The sequence below is a fragment of the Pleurodeles waltl genome, chromosome 1_2 (genome assembly GCF_031143425.1).
Source record: "Pleurodeles waltl isolate 20211129_DDA chromosome 1_2, aPleWal1.hap1.20221129, whole genome shotgun sequence".
In the NCBI taxonomy this organism is placed as follows: Eukaryota; Metazoa; Chordata; class Amphibia; order Caudata; family Salamandridae; genus Pleurodeles; species Pleurodeles waltl.
The window spans coordinates 926,570,908-926,593,513 of NC_090437.1; the positions used below are offsets into that span (position 1 = coordinate 926,570,908).

Here is a 22,606-nt window from a genome sequence, read left to right on the forward strand (position 1 = left end):
AGGGTTCCCTATGCCCAAACATTTTAGGTTTACAAAAAGGGGAACATCCTCTCTAAAAGGACCCATCCAAACGAAGACAAAATGGAAGCCACATGAGCAACAATTATATTGTACTTTCCAGGACCTGCACCTGCCGCTGACTTTGATGCGGGGCACTGTGTTTAAAAATAACTTATAGGTTTAAAAGCATGTGAACTTCCTTGTGCATCAACAAATCACAAGGACTGCTGGTGAGAGGTCAGAGTTTTCTCTAGTGGCAGTTTTGACTCATCATAAAGTAGCACAGAGGGTCAATGTGCCTGATGCAAAGAATGTGTACCATGCAGATCACAAAACTCAGTGAGAGTGAAGCTTGAAAAAATAAAATGTATGTCAGAGAGGGGCTATGAAAAGTTGAGGGGCAATGTTGGAGAGGGGTAGTGAGGGAAATGAGGGCATTTGTGGAGAAGGATGTAAAGGGGGGTACCAAAAAAGGCTGTCACACCAGGCGCTAAACTCAGCCCTGGCCACTTCCATAATTCCTGACTCAGACCAGGGTGAAACTCTTTGTAATATCGTGACTACTAACTCCAAACTTTTAGGAGGAAGCACACCCACGTATCTGCACAAGATCTGAGACATTCGAAAAGCATTACATTTGTCATGATCTTACTTATCATCAACTTGACCCATTTGCTCAGATACAAAGTAATTAAGATACCAGCAAGTTAGAATAATATTATAAAACTATGTTGTGCAGTATTCTCCAGTAGCCCCCATTAGCAAACCTGACAGCAAAAAATAGTGGCTCACATTTGCAAATCTGGCCAGTTTTTAACTTGTAAAGACAAGCTGTATGGGTATTCTGCAAAGAATGGAAGACTGCATTGATTTGTGTTTGCTGCAGGCAGATTTTGTGATAAAAACTGGCCCACCTGGCCATAGATAGGTCCACAGACTGCTAAAAAAAACAGTCCACACTCTCATCTGTCATAATAGCTTATCAGGCACTGTCTGATTTGCCCTGTAGGCCAGTTAACCCTCTTATGCGCCTTTTTCCCTCAATCAGTCCATTTTCCTACTGGATGTTCCAGCACAAACTCATGTTTCTCCCACTGCTTTTACCCTCTTCCCTCCCATTGAACTTTCTAAAACCATTCTGTTCTTCACCTATTACACCCCCTAACTCTACTTATCTCTTTTCCAAGTCAGCAATGCTTGTGGGACACTTCACTAGCTATCCCCAGCCCTCTCAAAGCCTTTGTAATTACTTTTGAGCTGGCCCACCATCACCTGACTCAACCCAAAACATAAGACCGCCATTTCACACAACACCCTTTAGCAATGCATACTCGTACATACCACTCTCCTTACTCCAAGCCCAGCAACACCTATAATACAGACCCTTGACTTCCAACACCCACCAGTGACCTACACACCGGTGGTCTCATAAAACTCTTATTTCTTCAAGGGCTTTCACAGCCCGCACTGAGCACTCCTATTGCAATGAACAACACTGCACCCAATAGATAATATATAAGACATAGCCTTTGTCACAACATTAGAAAATCCCACACCAGTTGAGTAAATGTTAATAAAATATTTGACCGCAAATCAACAAAGATTCAATTAGTAGAACCAGAGACATGCAATTTTAAAGCTTTAGATAAAGAGTGCTTAAAACAGACCCACAGCTTGGGTTTTCTGTTTGCGCCAGACCAGACAAAGTCACAAGTAAAGGCTAACTGTGATGGAGCGTGGGTACAAATACAGGGATCAAGTTAGATCAGCTGGACAAAGTACCATTAACACTGGTTGTGGTGCATTGCGTCAAGGATGCATTGAGGATGTGTCAAACAAAGGCGGTTCTAAAGCGCTGCGAGTTCCTACGTTGAGGATGCACCATGCAGATTTGATTTTGAGGAGCTGCGGTGTTGTGGTGCGAGGTTCTGCACTGAGGATCCATCTGTGGGGCTGCAATGCGAGGTCGTGCATTGAGGATGTGTTGTGCAGTGATGATACCAAGGAGCTGCGAAGTCCAGCCTTAGGGATGCGTTGCGAAGTGGCATTTCCGATTCACAGCTGTGAGGTGATACATCGCATTGCATTGGTTCTGCTAGGACCACTGCTGGCATGGCCCCTCTAGGCCCACTTCCAAGGGTTGAGGACTGGAGTGGCACCACTTGGAGGACAAGACTCACTGCAGGCTGAGTTCAGTTGCAGGGCTCAAGGTGGTTGCAGCCTTTTCTGACCCTGAGGCTGTAATCAGGGGGCCAATCAACTAACCCTTAGACTTACTCTGGTGGTCCTGGGTTCAAGATGGAGATCCAGCCTTTCTCAATTATGCAGCAGGACAGCAGAATAGCAGTCCTTTCTGCAGCAGAGCAGCACAGCAGTGTCCCGTCTGAGCTTACCACAAGTCCAGATGTGTAGTGAAGAGTTGGGTCGGAAGATCTAATATTTATATTTGGTGCCATCTTTGAAGTGGGAGATCCTTTGACAGTCCTTTCCCTACAGTGGTGTCTGGAATTTCCTGCATCCCTGCCCTAGCTGGTCTGGGGGCACAAATGACTAGTGTGAAACACTTTGTGAGTGTGCTGAGGCAGAGTGTTTGTGATGTGCAAGTGTAGGTTACAGCTCTGCCTCCCTATCTAGTCAAAGACGGACTATCCTGCCAACACCTATACTCGTTTGTCTCACTGTCTGGTAGTAATACACAAAGACCAACTTCCAGCTACACCTAGTCATTTGACTCAGGATACGGGCTGCAGGCACCAAATGGCTGGGGCAAAAAAACACACATTTTCTAAAAGTGGCATTTTCAGAATTGTTACTTAAAACCCAACTTTTACCCTAAAAGAGGGTTTTAAATTACTATTCTTTATAGACCAAACTAGGCATTCCTACCTGCTCCTAATTGAAAGTTATCACTTGTTAAACGTGGTATGGTAACTGAATGTTATCCTATGGGTGAGGCAAGCCTTGCAGTCTTAAATTTGTTTTTCTTTCTCAGGACATGTACAGGTTATCAGTGCATGTACAACTTTTTAAATACACTTTACCCTGCCCTATGAGCTGTTTAAGGCCTACCCTAGGGTGACTTACATGGATTAAAAAGGAAGGTGTGGGCCCAGCAAAAGTTTTATTTTGCCAGGTTGAAATTATAGTTTAAACTGCACACACAGGTTGCAATGGCAGGCCTAAGGCATGTTTAAAGGGCTACTTAAGTGAGTGGCACAATACGTGCTGCATGCCCACTAGTAGCATTTAACTTACAGGCCCTGAGTACATTTGGTACCAATCTACTAGGGACTTACAAGTACATTTAATGTGCCAGTTGAGTAGAAGTAATGTTACTATGTTTAGGGAGAGAGAACAAGCACTTAAGCATTGGTTAGCACTGGTAAAGTGCCCAGAGTCTTACGGGCAACAAAAAAAGTCAGCGAAAACAGAAAGGTTGAAGGCAAAAAGTAGAAGGGAAAAACATGCCAAGGATGTCACGTCCAACACCTACCCACTGGTGAAAAACCTATTTTCAGATTCCAGGAGACTGGACTAACACCTAATGGGTCACTCCAGTCTGCACAACTGAGGCTAAGACCAAAAGAATGATGCCAACTGCACCAGAATCCACTCCCTGAAGGTCCTCAGCTAGCAAAAACATATGCTTCACCTCCTTGACCTGGAACGTTACTCCAACAACACAATGTTGACCCCCCTGCCTTTCAAACAGTGGCGGCGGGTAATTGTAGCAGTGATGGGAGGGGCAGGTCACACGTACACACACATATACACCCACTCACCCACACCCATGGATTCACAAACCTATACACACACCACCACATTTTCACACCACTCACTCAAACAAATTCATACATTTGAGAAGAGGTAGCAGTCCCTCACTCATCACAGAGTGGGATAGGGTCAGAGAGACTACTAACCACACCCACTTTTTGAAATGGTGTCACTGATTAACACCCGGCTCTTTGCACTTTGGGCTAAAACTGAAGTGCGCTGGTCCAAGGCAATCAGTGATGCTCCCACTCATCATGAGGACCAGGGACTTAAAGCACCTTTGCAAGACTGAGGAGGTCAATTCCAAAGGGCTGTGAAATCTTCAGCTTGGCAAAGTTCAGTTTAGGCAGCCAGACACCTGTGCATTTAGCCCATGTCTAGCTCCTGACTGTCTGACCTGAACAAGAAGAGTGTCTGTCAGGCTGACCTTTGCTCAGCCTGACAGACACTCTTCTTGTTGGGAAAAAGGTGAGGTGCATGGCACCTCCACCCGTATGGATGGGCCACAGCTACTTCCAGACCAGCCTAATGTTCCAACAAAGAATTCTTTCCACACATTATTACCACACAACAGCAACACTGCAATCTTACCACCCAACAATCACATATCACACAGCACAACCATCCTAAACACTCTGTTTGTGCATACCAAAACACTTGTAATCCTCCCATCAAAAGCCTTACTCTCGCAGTCATACAAATCAACAACCATAATCCACATCCATCCTTTAACTCAGTCTTTTATGTGTCCACCTTAGCATTACCCACTGTCCTTTGTCACAATCGTTAAACTAAAAAGCCAACATCATTTTACCTGTTCTACAAATCTTACTCCCAATCATCTTAAATTGCAATTTGTTCCTTTACACATTATTAGTGACTCTCACCTACCTCAAAGAAACACATTAATTATATGAAAAATGTAATCGATTGGGTTTTTATTTTTAGAATTTCTTTTCGTTGTTGTACACAGTGCACAAATTGGACCATACTTTGCTCTTCTGCCACTAGTTTTGATGTTCCCCAGGGCTGTACTGGCTATTCTGTCCCTCTGTCATTTCCCCAGTTAGCTGCTGACTTGGGGTTGCATACTTTATCTCAGCCATTGCCTTCTGTCCCAATGTATTTGTGGACTCATGAAGTATGGAGCTAGTTTGTCATTTACCCAGTGACCCAGTGCTGAGTTTAGTTTCCAAGCTGTCCCTGCAGTTGCCCTAGTAATACCATTGCCACTACTTTGGGGGTACCTTGAGCTATCTTTTTCACAATAATGATGGCCGAAGACCAGCCAGATTTCCACTCATTACCAAGACAACTAATTTCAGTTAATGGCAGAATGTATACAGACCACCATACAAAAAACACACATTAAACCAGTAGAATTACTTCCAAATACTATCTATAAAAGAGCATTTCAAAGTGGAGAAAATGGAAACAGGTCAACCAAGATGAATAAGACTGCAGTCTTCTAAATTTTCTATAGTAATTACAACAAAAAGAACAAATCCAATCTGAAAAGCATGATATTGGGTGCTAAGCACTTGAGGTAACCCATTGCCGAATGGCATTTCTTCTCAAAAACTCAGGTAGTCTTAATTATAAATTCTTACATGTACACACACATTTATAAATTGTATGCATTCATTGTACACTTAATATTTTACAAACATTGTACTTTGCATGAAGTCAAATGAGTCTTTTATAAAATGTCAAATATTATTAATTCAAAAATCTGTAAGACTCTGAAATATGATTCAATGTACCCTTTTCAACAATCTTCATCCAATATTCCATAAGCATCTCAAATATTGTGCAGTAATTCTTCAGCCAACACATGTTTCAACATCTGGGCATAGAGCCCTAAAGATCTCCTCTGGGCTAATATGACAATACTAAGCGATTGGTCACAAACCATTTGGACAAAATAAATTCATTCACACATGGAAATGTGCAGCAGTATCTACTAGCAGAGAGTCCACATGCATAGGGAGTAAGAAAAATGTAGGTGATGGGAATGGTGCCCATTCCTGTCTGAAATATGACAACACTCACATGGCAACAGTGCTTCAAATTGGTCAGTACATTCCAAAGACAGGGGCAGCAACCAACAATACATATTCTTTCCAGCAACCAATCTGCAACCAATCTGAAAAGCGTTTCATCACCAAAAGCAGAGACATACATCAGTACATTGCCACAAACCTGATGGATTTGAACTGAGAAGGTATTCCATGCTTTGCTATCATGGCAGGAGAGTGCTTTAGGTCTCAACTTTTCCATTTATATTTGCTTGTTTGCAGTCTGGTGACTACTGTATGCATGTTCCTCTAAATGTTTTGACAATGATGAGGTGGGAGTGTTGGTGTTGGTTAACTTGTAGATAGTGTAGTAGGTCTTAAATGTGATCTACGCAGGCAGAGAGAACCAGTGGAACTTTCAGAACGTTGGAGAAGTTCTATCATATTTGTGGATTCTGTGCATCGAAATTGGATACAACCGTTGCCTGTGGTTGCATGTTACCATATCAGCCACATAAATACTATGATACAAAAATATTGATGTAAAAATACTGATCTAAAAAATATCAGCTTTATATATCTATAATGTAAAACTGTAAAATATTAACTATAAAAATGATGACAGTAAAAATAATGTTGGTACAAAAATATATTTCACCATAATATAGAGCAGACAGGTATAGCATTGTTAAAATAACATTACAAAATATAAAACAAAAATAGAGTATACACAAATTTTCAAAAACATATATATTTTTGAACAAATAAAGTTATATTTTTTTAAATAAGAAACATAAAAGGTTCCTTATAATTCTAATTATTCAAACATTATCCCAAAATTAGAACACATTTATTATGTGAAACATTATTTTATATTAAAATGTGAAATCATTAGAGTATATGCTAATTGTAAACACAAGCTTTAATTTAACTTAAAATACTTTTAAATGGCTTTTAACATTTATATATAATGTTAAACAAGTACCTAATTGGGGCTAAATGTATTTATTTAAACTCAATACAACAATATTTATTACTTACATAAACATTTTAAACATTTTATAAATCAAATACATTCAAATAATAGTTTTAAAATTCAAATCATAACTAAAAAATAAACAAAACAAAGTAAAATGAATAGTTGAATATTTTCTTTTTAAATAAAAATTCTTCTAACATTTGTAAAAACATAAATTGGGAAGGGTTAACTTTTCTAACCCCAGTCCTAGAGACATTGGGGAAGGTCCATAATTAAAGGGGGTGAGATTTACTATGCTAAATCCAGCTCGATAAACACTAGGAAAAGTGCATGACTAAATAGCAGGAAATTTACTTTATCTAAAATAGTTACACAGACGTTTGGGACAGTGCATACATAAAGGAGGTGCAATTTACTAATCTATGCCCAACCCTACAAACATTCAGGAAAGTGCACAGACAAAATGAGTGATATTTACTATTCAAACTGCAGCCCAACATATGCTGGGGAAAGTGCATAATTAAACAGAGTGAAATGTAATATTCTAACTCCAGTTGCACACACATTGGGAAAAGTGCAAATATGAAAGGGGGAGATTACCTATTCTAACTCCAGTCCTACACAAGGTCTGAAAAGTGCATAAATGGTTCAGATTTAGTATTATACCTCCAGCCATAAAAACATTAGGGGATATGTGCATAAATAAAGAGGTGAAAGGTATTATGCTAAGTCCAACATAATAAAATATTAGGGCAAGTATAAAATATGTAAGGGGTGAGATTTTTTTCTCTAACTCAAAACAACAAACATTATGCATAGTGTATAAATCAGGATCGAATCAAATTTAATATTGCAGCAACAATCCAACAATTATCAACCAAAATAAATCTTACATTTGTAATTAACCTAACATTTAAATAAATTACCCCTCTAATTCCCATTAAAATTGATCTGACATTTAAGTATAACATTTACATTGCACATCTAAAAAGTACATGAACCTCAATATTGTAAAACATATTATAATAAGTATTTACATTTAATAAACAAAATATGTTTAAATGTATTTTAGTGTGTTTGAATTATTTTTTTAATAGTACTCAACCACTAAATAAAACATAAACCCCCAAAATAAATGCTCCCCATTGAATACAAAATTAGAAAACAAATACCATAATGAAATCTATTTCCAAAACCAAAATAAGTTATAATACTATAATATTAAAACTCTACCCATCCAATCGTCCAAGAACTTCATAACCTCTAATTACACATTAAAAGACTGCTTAAAAAATTAATAATGCACATATAATAATTTATAATATTTTAAATAAAACACTATTGTTCTTAATCCCCCAAAAAAAACAGAACCCATGCAAAATGTAACAACCTAAAACATAACATTAACAATCTGTGCATAACATAGTTGTGTTGAATGTTATTTTTTGATTGCTGATTATTATTATTTTAAACAATTGTTATATTAATGACCACAATATTTTAGTAAGCAATATTTTAACCATTGATATTTTTCACATAAACTAAAAACAAAATATACTTAGCATTGATATTCTGTACCACAATATTTTTGTAGTCAAATTTCCGATGAAACAATATTTAAAATGAAATATTCTGGTACCATACCATGCCTGTACTGTGTGGAGCTTCAATATTCATCTTTTAGCGCCATTCTTGTTCTACTTCTTTGCCGTCATCATTATTCACAACACCTTCTGCATTGTGAAGATTCAGCTTGAGGAAGTATTTAGACATCCAGGTTTGAATGGTGGTGAGGTATACTTTCTAACCGTTGAAAAATAAAGCCAAGATAAGCATCTTTCATCTATACAGACTATGCTGCCCCCCAGCATACACGGCAAAGTCACAGAGGCTATAGCTTGTCATTTCTCCAGTCCTGTCTTAGTCTGACTGTTGAAAAGAGCTATTCCCAGGCTTCTCTTTATACCTCAACGAAAGTCATCCCTGACCAGTGAACTTAAAATGGGTATTGAACGGCTGACAGGTTAATTTCAGGCCCTTCCACAGTATTCACATAATATACAGAACTTCTGCAGCAAAGGTGTTTACATTTTATTAATTCACACTCAGTGATCCAACCTAGCCAACTGAGTCACTAGAGCTTCATTTTCTTTAAAAAAAACATGTTGCAGGGATACAGTTCTCCGTCCTTCCTTCAGACTTGTGCAAAAGGCTCACCCTCCATATCCATTCAGCACAAGACCACCTATCAAGAAGGCTCTTAAATCGGGGTCTGTAACACCGAGCAAGGGAAATGCAAAATTCACCACACGTACTATAGTTTGTTTCAGAAAAACCCTCAAAGAGGACTGTCAGCTCCAGCAATAATAAACTTGCACCATTCAGCCTATAGCTCTGGATACTAAATAGTGAAAATGTGCCTTTTGTTTACCCACTCTAAATAGGATGGGTAAACAAATGGGCAAACCATCCAATACCCCTTACTCTGTCGGGCTGTCCGAGGTGTATGTTTGTGGCAAAGACAAAGTAGCCCGTGCTTTCAATATACGGTAGGTTGCCCAACTCTAAATGAGGCAGGTGGATATTTAGTTGGCGGAGATGGTACTCTGTCTCCTTTGTGATGGAGTACCCGTCTGCCAAACTGTATATCGGGTCTTATTTACAGTTAAGCAGATGCAGGACACCCACCAAAATGTGAGTCTTATTTAGAGTTTAGTGGATGTAGGAGACCCACAAAAAGAGGCTGCTGGCTAATCTCCCTATTTAGAGTGCATAGAGTCTGTGTACACTCTTAACAGGGCAAATGGGACATCTGCCTCTTTTTGGTGGATGTTTTGCATTCGCTAAACTTTAAATAAGGCCCTATATCTCCCACCTACCAGAATGTCATCACCATCACTCAATGCTACAACTTTCACAAGGTCCTCACTTAGATCAAAACAGTACTCCCTCTCTACAAATGACTAAGAACCTGATTTATGAAAAGCTTGCGCCGCCTTAGCATAATTTTTTTACATAAAAGCAACGCAAATTTACAAAATACAATTATATTTTGTAAATTTGCGCCACTTTTACATAAAAAAATTATGCTACGATGGTGCAAACTTTGAGTGGACCTGCTGGAACTTGAACTTTCCACCATGGTTTCAAACACAGCAGTGGATGCATTTGTCCACTATGACACTACAGTTAGCAATGATCCATTGTCATGAGACTCAATTAACCTGCACTTCTCTGCACACGTTTGGACTTCGAGCATTAAAATAAGATATAAGCACACACTAACTGTACTGGTGAGGTACCAATCACTTCTACAGCTGGCAAATATATCACTAGGGAGGAACTAGTATATATCTTTGATCGTACTCATGAGAATCTGGGATTTGAAGTGGTCCGCAGGGTTTATTCCCTCCGTACACAAAGCCTTGCCACTCCATAAGAAAATCAAGGATTGAACCTTTAGCCAGTAGAAATATATTGATCAGTCTTCAGTGTCTAGATTTTAACAGAAATCTTACACTTTATTAGAAGATAAACGAGAAGGATATCTTCTCTTCCACCTTAAAGGATGATTCAATTCTGGGCCCACTAATTGTCAGGCCTTCATTAACCCTAATGACTGTACTCTGTCAGAAGCAGTAGATAGGAAAGTGGGCAGTGCAAACAAAATATTCTTTGGTGCTAATAATTTGGTGCTCAACGCTGCTATGTATGTGGTTAAGCTTTGCAATCTCTGGTTTGAGATTTTGAAATGCTGTCAGAAACAGTGCAGGAGGAAGCAGTATGTTCGGATGGTGCAGATTGAACAGCAAGCTAAGTACCTAAAATATGTATCATCATATATTGTCAGATCAACACTTCTGGCTTTGGGTGCTTCAGTTCTGCCTCATCGCAATTTGTGGATGAAGGAGTTGAATGTAAATTTTGCAGAAAAATCTTCATTCCTAAAGATTCCGTTCAATAGCATTAAACTATGTGGAAGTGAATTGGATGACATGACAACTAAATTTTATTAAGAGCGGAAACATACCCTCCAATTTAGACGTTCTGCTGCCACAGCTACCTGATCTTTAAACAAAACTCTAGAAGAGATTCTAGATCCTGTAAGTACCCAAAAAGAAGATTCAAACCTATGAAGTCTTATAAGGGACAGGAATATTCTATGCAGTCTGGCCTGTCGAAGAAGCGCTTGTGACAGTCTGTTTCCTATCGACATCAAGGAGCCAGACAAGGCCCACCTATTAAGAAAAAGAAGGTAAAGAATCAGTGGGTACTAAGCACCTGAAGTGGGGTTATCACATAGAATTTAAAATGATTCCTCAACTTCGGGTGTTGCTCAAATATCAATTTCCTGATCTCATCAAGAATCTTTACGGTCAAGCATTCAAGCTTTGTTGGCCCAGATGGCAAATATTATGGTGTCAGCCAAGGAACAAGGTGAAGGCACTTACTCGATTCTGTTCCTAGTCGCAAAGTCCTCAGGAGAGTACAGACAGATCTCCAGGGGGGTGGATCAGAGCAACTCATTTTATAATGTTGATGTTAGAAAAGTGAATCAGATTGTTCCACAGGGGGTCTTCCTGATAACTATGGACTTACAAGGTGCCTACCTGCACAACCCTATTCACCCCAAGTATCTGCAGTTTCTCTGGCTTGCAGTGGGTCCATTTCTAGACCAATTTAGAGTTCTGCCTTTTGCTCAAGTCGCTCCATCATGTCTTCATGAAGATGTTGGCTCCATTGATGGCCGTGCTTCACCAACAAGGGAATTACAATATTTCCATATTTGGATGACTGTCTAATCATGTCATCATCTCTCCAGGCAATAGAGGAGGACTGCAGGCTGAGAATCTTGGGCCTGTTGAAAAGTCAGAATTTCATCTTGAATTTGGCAAGTCTCACTTAGCCCCAGCCCAAGATCAAATTTTTAAATGGGGAGAGGTTCAAGATAGATATGAATCTGGTAACTATGTCCTGTGGGGCAGACTGCATGTTGGATTGTGAGGCAGGGTGATCCCAACTGTTTCTGGTTTAAAAAGGCTCCCTTGAGCCAGAAGCTGACGAGCTTTGGTTGATGCACCTGAGTGCCAGTGAGTGGTACTGAGACCTGAGAGGACTTTGGCAGCTTTTCCAGCAACCCGGGAAAAGTGTCTGCTGCTCTCTACTGATGAAGGACTGAACCCAGAAACACATGTTTAGAGATATACAGCACTACCTGCACCCACTAAGTTGAAAAACTACAGACTACTTAATAAAGTAAGAGAGAATGTGTACTACATTTACCATGATGCAATGGGGCAGACTGCATGCTGGAGTGCGAAGTAGGGTGCTCCCAACTGTTTCTTATGCACAACGTCACTTGGGTAAACCCATTTATCCTACATTAACCCAAGAGGTGCATTGTCCAATATCCAATTATTGTTCTTGTTATAAGTGGCTCATTCAAGTGATCAGAAATTCCAGCCCGAGCATAACATTTACCAGCCGGTACCGTAACTACAGTGGTCTGAAAAACAGCACCATTAAGAGTTGCAAGCTGAGGTCCACTAAGAAATAGCAATTATCAGGGGAAACCAATGTATGTATCCGGCTGTCCTGGTAATTGCTCTTTCTTAGTCACATTTGTATCCGGAGATTTTGACTGCTTCAGCTTTAGTAACCCCAGTGCATCTGGTAACTTTGATTGTTAGCGCTTTAATAGCTTACTAGAAACTTGTGATGGAGGCCATGGCGCCAGGTAAGTCAGTGTAGATAGGGCGGCTGACCTGCCAAGCTCACAATAGGTAAGTATCCTTCCTGCTAGATATAATGGTTAATCACTGCTTGTACTAGAGGTTTGAAAACTTCCCTGGAAAAGCAGTGTCTGTGATCCCTATGTACAGCCTCCGCCTCTCCACGCACACACATTATCCCTCTTTCTCGGTTAATTGTTCATTTAGATGGCGGCACTAAAATTCAAGTCTAAATTATAAGTATTATTCTTTGTTATTTTAATAGCAATGTATTTGCAAGAGCTGGAGTCGGATGAGCATTATGAATATTCAGATAAACTGAACATTTTTTGGTAGCAGGCTTGCTCGGTTGTGTGCTTGTGAATGACAAATAATGCGACAGATGATGGAGCTGGCCACACGAGGCATGGGTTTGTCAGCACATTGGACGTAAGATTTACAGCTTTCATTCATTTCCTCTCAGAGCGAGCGCGGCGAGAGGCAAACGAGTTTAATTAGGACTTTTACAGGCATACTCGACGTGCTCTTTTGGTTGTCACAGAAACCGTGTTTGCATTGCACGTTCCTATTGAAATCCATCTTGGGATGGTGTACCGTGACATCTGGCAAAACAAGAGAAAACATCTGGAGAAACTAAAGCTCCGGAATATGTTAACAGAGATTCAGGGCATGCTTTAGAACTGGTGGCGCCTGGCGCGATAATCTTTGTTGGCGCACCCCTCTATTACCTCTTTCACCACGGAATCTACCTTCCAATGTTACCTCTAATCTCTTCTTAGTCCTTTTCTCACATTTATTTATCTCATAGCGCTATACGAACGAATGTACACCTTTACAGCGCTTTACATCACAAACATATACAAGGTGTAGCAGTCACATGTCATCCATGCTGGTAGGATTATATGTTAGGAGTGCTTGGTCTGGACAAAGGAAGGGGCATATTAAGGAAGGGTCAGATTTACCAACATTTTGCATCCTAGTTGCACCACTTTTGTGGCGCATCCAAGACGCAAAATGCAAGTAGATATTTACAAAGCCATGCAAGGGGCGATTTGTGCCGCCTTGCGTGATTTTGTAAAAAGAAAATGTAGCACAATGTAGTGGCTTGCACTGTATTGCGTTACATTTCATCCTGGGAGGCGTTTCCTGGGTGGAACATAAACGTTTCCATGCATCCACCCATGGATTTCACGTAATCCCAAATTTACAAAGGTTTGTAAATTGCTACGCATGCAAGAGGATGGGGTAACGAGGAAAATAATATATTTTTTCTCCTCGTTAGTTCCTCTTTCTGTGTGCTGCTAGCGAGATTGTTTTTGTGCAGGAAGGTGTTTGTTACTGAGCAAAAACAATTCTCCTTGTAATGCAGCCACCCTTGCAAAGTGGTGCAAAGGTCTCTGCTTTGGCACTAGGCTACATGAAGTGCGGCAGCGCTATAAGAGAGCAAAATTGATCCATATCTTAGTAGATATGGCACAGAGTTGTGTTCTCTCCCTTTCACGCAACGCAGCGCAGCAAGTTGCCTTGCTTCACAGCATTGCATGAAAGGTAGTAACTGTGGCCCTAAATTTTTACAATGCGCAGGAACCAAAGTTGCAGGACTGCGGTGCGTGAAAAGGAGACAGTACAACAGCACTACATCTACTAAGATGTGCTGGTGTACCTTAGGCTACCTTGCGCCATCACACACATTCTTGCACCATTGTGCAAGTGTGTTTGCTTGATGTCAAGTTCAGGTTTTATATTTGAACACCACCCTTCCAACATAAGATTCTATATTTTGACAAAGTTTAACACTTTACCACTGTGTATGTGGGTGTAGTACACATGTAAATTTGAAAAGTTTTGGCGAAAATACATCTTTTCTACAATTGTACCCCCACTTCAAGAAGGTGTCATGTAATGCCAATCCCTTTCTACCAATCAAAATGAATTAGTAAGTGCATGGGGACATACATGTACTACCAATTGTATGCCTCCTTGACGTAAAGTAGCATGCAGCACTTTGATGCCAGTCCATAACTCAATGTGCTATATTAAAAAGACTGTTACTTATGAACTCTAAGTAACAAAAGGATCTCTGTGACTAAAGCAATAACCCACTGAGCTATTGTCATAAAATACTAATCTGTGATCTGCATGACACACTTTGCATGAGGAACATTTACCCTTTATGCTACTATATCATGAGTCAAAACCGTGACTAGTCAAATCACAAGAGGAAATATTTTTTAACTCTATTGGCATACTTCTATTTTCCCTAACCCCAGGACTGGTCCTGGGTTAGGGCCTCATGCTGCCATTGCCAAATGTGTTTATGATGAGGAAGGCAACATCAGCTGCCAATAAGTGGCACCAAAGTCTGGACCTACATTGAGATGTGTCCTTGGAAACTGTTTTTTATTTTGAACAAGATGCTTATGCTACTTAAAAAACAGAGCAGGACCCCACATGAAGTTTGTGACATGGGCTCCATGAATGCTTAGGATAGGCATCACTAAACATGAGAGACTGGATCCTCTAAATTATTATTAATGTTCAGACATTCACAAATGTCTTGTGTTTTACTTTGCCTGCACATTGAAAGCAGTTTCCTTTTCCTCACATAGATTTGAAATATAGAGGTATTTTGTAGATCATCTGCAAGAACTACACCATTAAAACCTGGTGCATTAGATTTACATTTATATGTGTTGGACATTTTAGATAGTTCCCTGAATGGATAGTGTTGGATGGGCATTATGTACAGTTGTGTTCCCTGCGTGCTAGAACTGCATACCTGTGACCTTGTTTTTTTATTGTTATTTATGCCACACACTTATCCTGTTTACATATATTGACCAAGACCCAATCGTTTTACAATGATGGGTTCTGAACCTAGGTCTGAACTGGGACGGAGCACCAAGTGTACCCTCATAGTGCCAGGGGAGTACCATCCCTGTCACAGGATTTATGGGTGGAGAGTCCTTGTGGCAGCCTACCATAGTTGCTGAATTATAGTGACAGACCTTTAACTGTGAGATATGAATGCAGGATTACAAGCTCATGCATATAAAGTTATGCTAATCAAGATAACCCAGGAATTCTGAATGTGACATCCCATGCATTGTATGTGTGCTAGACATGATAGTGTGCTGTGCAAAAGTGATACAGGCCTGTGGGTTCAATGGTTGAAGCCCATATCCTGGGTCAGAGTACAAGATGGAGGAGAGGTTGCTTTCTTAAGACAGCATATGTGTATTGCTGACATCTCCTAGATGGGAAGGGGCATCAACGGACGCTCTGGTAAGGAAGGAGGAGACAGGCTTTCCTTAGACGTGCCAGAGCTGTCCCTGAGACATGGGCTGTAAATGACTTGGACTGTAACTGGGACATAAATGACTGTATCTACCTTTAGGTAGATGGCAGGGGGTACAGGGTGAAGCCTGCAGTGTCTGTTAGTGAAAGGAGCATTTGAATTGGAACAAAAGCTTGTGTTTCCTCCTGATCTCTGTGAGTAGGGGTTGTAAATAGCTCGGTGCAATCTGCTCTCGCCTCTTTGTTCTTCTGTGGTGGGCACGCAAAAATGTTCTGCTCTACACAGCATCCTTGAGGACAGAGACTAGGCCTGGAAGTTGGCCTTGCCAGGACACATGAAAGGGAAACAGACCCAAAGTGGTTCCATGGAAGTAGACCTAGAATACACCTCCTCCGTCTGTGAGACCGGTATAAAGATGGGAACTTAAGACCCTCATTTTCGTTGTTATGTACTCTTCAACCTGGGAAGGTGTATTCTGCAGAGTACTTGGGCACTACTACAAGAGCAAGGTTTGTGTTGCACTCTGAGCCAACTCTCCAGAGGAAAGGGAACATCTCCGGAAGTATGATCTGAAGGAGGAATTACTGGACTGTCCTGGGTACCAAGATATGTCAGGACTCTGGGCGGAGCACCCCTCGAGGTCACGTAATATCTCCCTACAGATGTACTGTACCGAAGCAGAGGAGCAGATAAAGGTATACACCAGGAAATAATGGTTATAGAGTTAAGCACAGGAACAGGATAGTGAAGACAGAGCTTGCGTGCACAAACAGGGAATGGACCAGTAATGGACAGGCATACTAGGTTACCACTAAGGTGGTACACAGGTATGGCTCTGAACTTTCCACAGCAGCAGGGAATTTCAATGCCACTGCGCTAATTACTCTTGCAGATAGTCACCCAGCAAGCCCCATAGAAAGGAGGCAGCGGAAGTGATTCTTTCTCTGGAACCTTAGGTCCCAAACAAGGATATATACTCACATACACAAAACAAGCCCTTATGGATCCAGTTGGAGACACAGTGGCAATTCCTAATAAAATTAGAAATGTAACAATGTCACAGATAAGGCACTTAAGAATACATACAAAACAAATGATGGGGCAGGAACTGTCTCCTGGAAACCAGGAGTTAATCCCAGTACAAAGGAATACACTTATACAGAGGTGAGGACTAAATAGTACACTTAACAGGCACCATAGACCAGAGGAAAATACAGAACAAGCGCTAGAAAGGAGCTTAAGAACTGTAGCAAATAGTCAGGAGCAGGCTATGCAAGGGAAAACTGGAGAGCAGGTAAGTCATACACAAGGTTTCTAGGAAACTGTAACAAGCAAGAGACTTGAACTGCAAGAGAACTAGATACTGCATATGAATCGCGGAGAAAGCAATCATAAACCAGGCATAGGCAGTGCATTATGTAACCTGAAGTCCATAGAAGTAAATGTAGGTTTTCAATTGCATATAAGAGCGAAATGGGTAGCAGATAGGAGTCAGAAAGGAACTCTGTATGAGTTTTAACGGTGATTCCCAGGCTGCAGATGGTCTGTGTACAGTATCTCTCAGAGGCAGAATGATGGAGGCGTAACATATAATATATATATACCTGTTGGAGAGGAAAGGTAGCACTATCCCTGCATGGGAGTGGATCATGAAAGGGATGTTGTAATTGACCCTAGCATAGGGTCCGTCCGTCGCAGAAACACCAAGCAAGTGCAGTGAAGGACTTGTGGTACTGCCAGACAGTGCAAGCTTTATCATTTATTTCTGTCAGTATGGTGTCTCCATGTGGTAGGCCCCACTGAAGCCCAGATAAGCACCTGCTGGGGACCCGTGTGCCCCACTTGCATCACTGTCAAGTGCGTCATTGAGTCAAACCCAGTCTGGAAAATCGAGTGGTTCAAGATCTACCCTTGGGGTGCCTAGAGCACTGTGTGGTGAAGATAGTGCCTGGCATCGGCCACATGAAAGAATCATCTTCTGTGGGCTTGTGGCCAGCACAATCAAGAAGAAGTGGCAAGTATTTACTGGAGTGTTAGAGGGAGCCAAATCATGAACCACATACCCACTAGAGTGCTGGAGTGAGCTGTGATCTTCACGACTGGCTTTTAGTAGTTCCTGGGAAGACGTCTGCGTACTGCCTTGAGGTTTCTATGATATCCGTTGCCAAATGTGGCCCCAAGCTGCAATTATGGATTTATTGAGAGATTGAACGGGCATATTCCTGAGAGACTGAGTGCTAATACCATATCAAAGAGGGGGGACAGAGTACAAGCTGCACTCACCGATCTACCTCAAACATTGAACCTGAGGGGTAGCCAGAGACAGGCACCCACAAAGGACAGGTAGAGGAACAGTCGGCAAAAACCCATAAAGCATAAACACTCGCACCCGTGAAACGGGTACTTGTGCATTATTGAATGCGTAGTTGAATTCTATATTTTCTGTGTAATAAAGTACCTACTCTCACTACTACTGAGAGTTAAGTGTGGAAAAAGTTGTACTTGCTCCACTTTGCAGAGCTTTGGTGGACACGAATAGCGGGGCTTATCTACAAGCCCCTGGCACAGGGCAGCAAATGACCTTGCTGCACTGCCCTGTGCCTCAAGCAAAAGGGGGTGCATTTCTGTCCTCTCCCCTTGCGCTGGTGCACAATTGGCTGCCCAGTGTCAACGCTGGCACTCTTGCACCATGGTGCAAGGATGCCTGATCACAGACAGGATTGTTATTGTCCACAAAGGGACACCTCCCTGCACAAAAACAATCCATGGAGCCTTTTTCCTCTTTGTATGTGTGCTTTCGAATGCAGCACACATAGAATGCTGCACACATAGAATGCTGCACACATAGAAAGAGGAGAAAACAAGGACAAATAAATATATTTCACTGCATTACACCTCCCCTGGGGAGGCATAAGATTTTGATGCATTCCCAGGTTTACAGATTCTTGTAAATCTGGGAATGCATCAAAGCCCATGGGTGTTGCGTGGGAAGACCCACCGCAACCCCTATAGAACACCTCCTTGGCGCAGGGTAGGGCAACGCAGTGACTTGAGTTGTGTTGTCTTACACCATACCAACAAGGCCATGAAAAGCAATGCAAATACAAAGTGGCTTTGTAGGGTCTTCCAGATATGGGCCTGCGCTATGTGCCTCCTGTGTGTCACAAAAAGTGACCCATTGGTGGCACACAGGGCTTGTGAATAAGCCCCAGTGCTTTTAGTCATGTGAATAGATTATTTTGTGCTCAAATGGATAGTCAGAATAGTTCTTACATCTCCATTTCCTTCAAATGTGAAGAAATTATAAATCAAAATTAAAAATATATATTTCTTGTCCATAAATGTGTGTCTGTGTGCCTAGCTTAATTAGAACTACATTGAACAGTAATCAACAAATTATAAAACATGTACTGCTGTTTCACAAATAGGAGTTATTTAATCTTAGGTCACAAACACTTTTCTGCGTCACTTGATCACATAAATAAAAGTCATAACATTGAAATGTCAAAATCCAGCTCAAGCTCATATTACCAATAATTCTACTACCTGGTAAGCAAAGGAAAAGCCTCTTGGACCTATCAACTGCCTTCCACACCGTCTCCCATCACATCTTGTTCAACAGACTCCACTACATCGGAATGTAGGGAGACACCCTCAAATGGATCACCTCATACCTCACTGGAAGAACCCAAACATGCTCATTTCACAACAATTATCTTAATATGTATTTTTTATGTATCAAGCATGCAATCATCTAAATAAATCATCAAATTATTATTTTACATACACGTCATTGACTTGTAGAAAATACAGTGCTTCATGGGAGATCTATTTCTAAACATATTCGGTTTACTTCACAAGGATTTGGGAGGGGGGCACAGGAAAGGTACAGTGTGTGGCAAGGATATCCCGGCAGGTATGTCCTAATAATGCAGAGAGAGCTAAGACTTTAACAAATGAAGTAGTGATGAGGCATCTTTATTCATCACCATATTTTCCCTTCAACTGTCCCAAATGACAGCCGTTACAGATTACCTTTGATCTCCTAACATTTTACCTACATCACATGTTCTCCAAGGTCTTGTGCCAGATGTTTGTAAACAAAGATCAAACCAAGAGCATCACAAAACATTGACACACTAAATCTTCCATTAGCGTATCTGGACTGAGCAACCATTGTGTACTGCAAATGTACTTTTTAATGTTTGAACATATTGTTGAAACCCTGTTCACCCCAACTCTGCTGTACATTGTTTCTGCATTTGAAATTGTAACTGGTCTGCCACAGCACTTTAAATAGCAAAATACCTTGTTAATGCGAGCTAACTTTCGAATACCCCTTTAATGTAACTTTTTCAGATTCCAAATGAGCTCTAAAAAAGAGTGTGACAGTGAAAAAACACATTTTACCAATACCCTAATTATTTTTACTACTTCTTTTTTTTTAAATGCAATGTTGATCTAGCCTCCCCAATTATGTTGTTAAATTGTATTTGTGTTGGGTACTTTTTCGCTGCCGATATTGAATGTGTGTTATGATGAAATAAACTAAATTAAGTATACTTTTTCATATTTTCCAGACACATCATAATGAAGATTGTTACCTTGTTCACATTTATCCTGTTGTCCGTATTGTTTATGGGCTTTGGTAGCTCGGTAAGTAATTTAAATGATGTCACAGTTATGTGCCTTGGGGTGTGTGTGTGTGTTTGTGTTTTTGTTTGTAATTATGAGTTGGCCACTAGTGAATGAAATGAAGATCTCATCCGATAAAAATGAACATTGAGGTGTTCGATATTTATCAGATGTGATATTTATCATATATCACAAGTTGCTGGGGAATTACATGCAGATTTTAATGCTTATTGCACTAATATACCAGACTTTCCCCCTCAGTAAATATTAGCAGGGTTGACTTGACTATATTTATCACAAAACGTACAATTTCAGTATGTGCAGTAAGGGCAGTCACCCCACATATCAGAATGTATTGCCCACTTATAATGAAGGCCTATGTGAGAGTTTTATGTATGAGATAAAGTATTCTATCATATATGTTGAAATAACATTACAAGTCACAGAAGACTTCATTTGCAAGGGCCCAGAATGCCAATGCGACTCTAAATAGCCTTTAATGTATGTCACTGGGATATTTACTGTATAAATTAGCACATCTGTTAGAAATGGGGTCTTTAGTTGGCAGTCAGGTTACCCCCTGTCCAAGCAAGGACCTTCACTCTAGTCAGGGTAAAAGAGAGTCACCCTCAGCTAACTCCTGCTTACCCCCTTGGTAGCTTGGCACGAGCAGAAGGCTTAGCTTCAGAGTGCTAGGTGTAAAGTATTTGTACCAACACACACAGTAACGTAATGAAAACACTACAAAATGACACCACATAGGTTTAGAAAAATAGAGAATATTTACCTAAATAAAACAAGACCAAAATGACAAAAATCCACAATAGACAAGTCAAGTTATTAATAAAAAAGCAAAAAGAGTCTTTATGTAGCTTTAAACACACACTAACACTGTTAGCGTGAAAATATACCTTGGGTGTGTCAAACATAACCCTGCACGAGCGAGTGTGCATCAAAAAGGGCTTGTGATGAGTCGATTCCACTCATGAGCGGGACCTTGCGTCGTTTCTCCTTTTGTCAGGTTGGGCGCGTCGTTTCTTCTCTCCGCAGGAGAGCGATGCGTCGATCCAGTCAGCACTCTCAGGTCCAGGCAGGCCTTGTGTTGTTTTTACACGCCCAGCGGTACTTGCGTCGGAAATCCAGCCACACCATGATCCGAAAACCAGGTAGCGCAGGTTTCGATCTCACCAGCCTCTGTCAGCGATGCTGTGCGTTGTTTCTCCAGCTCGGTGCATCAATTCTTCGGGCACGTTGCAGGCGAGCATCGATTTTCAGCAGCGAAGCTGGCGGCGCATCGATTTTTCAGCCCAGATCGGAGTTGCGTCGGTCTTTTCCCCGGCGGCGTTCTGTGCGTGGATTTCTTCCTCTTAAGCTGCCAGCTTCTCCTTTCAGGGTCCCAGGAACTGGATGGGCACCACTTGGCAGAGTAGGAGCCTCTCCAGAGGCTCCAGGTGCTGGCAGAGAGAAGACTTTGCTGTCCCTGAGACTTCAAACAACAGGAGGCAAGACAGGGAATCCACAAACAGTCAGAGTCACAGAAATGGTATAAGCAAGAACATGCTCACTTTCTAAAAGTGGCATTTTCAAACACACAATCTTAAAATCAACTTTACTAAAAGATGTATTCTTAAATTGTGAGCTCAGATACCCCAAACTCCACATGTCCATCCACTCCCAAAGGGAATCTACACTTTAATCAGGTTTAAAGGTAGCTCCTATGTTAACCTATGAGAGGGACAGGCCTTGCAACAGTGAAAAACGAATTTAACAATGTTTCACTGTCAGGACATATAAAACACGTTACTGTATGTCCTACCTTAACCATACACTGCACACTGCCCTTGGGGCTACCCAGGGCCTACCTTAGGGGTGCCTTACATGTAAGAAAAGGGAAGGTTTACGCCTGGCGAGTGGGTACACTTGCCAAGTCGAATTTACAGTTAAAACTGTACGCACAGCCACTGCAGTGGCAGGTCTGAGACATGATTACAGAGCTACTTATGTGGGTGGAACAACCAGTGCTGCAGGCCCACTAGTAGCATTTGATTTACAGGCCCTGGGCACCTCTAGTTCACTGTATTAGGGACTCACTAATAAATCAAATATGGCAATCATGGCTAAGCCAATCACATACACATTTTGTATAGGAGCACTTGCACTGCAGCACTGG

At 41.1% G+C, this 22,606-nt stretch overlaps 1 protein-coding gene across 1 annotated transcript in view; it reads left to right on the plus strand.

Moving 5' to 3' along the window:
- The window catches only part of FGL1 (fibrinogen like 1), a 251,440-nt gene that overhangs the window by 15,333 nt on the left and 213,501 nt on the right, over positions 1 to 22,606 (plus strand). The window contains exon 2 of the mRNA XM_069200364.1: positions 20,382 to 20,457. Within this exon, the coding sequence (XP_069056465.1) occupies positions 20,392 to 20,457 (66 nt within the window). The 5' untranslated portion in view covers positions 20,382 to 20,391. The remainder of the gene's footprint in view (positions 1 to 20,381; positions 20,458 to 22,606) is intronic.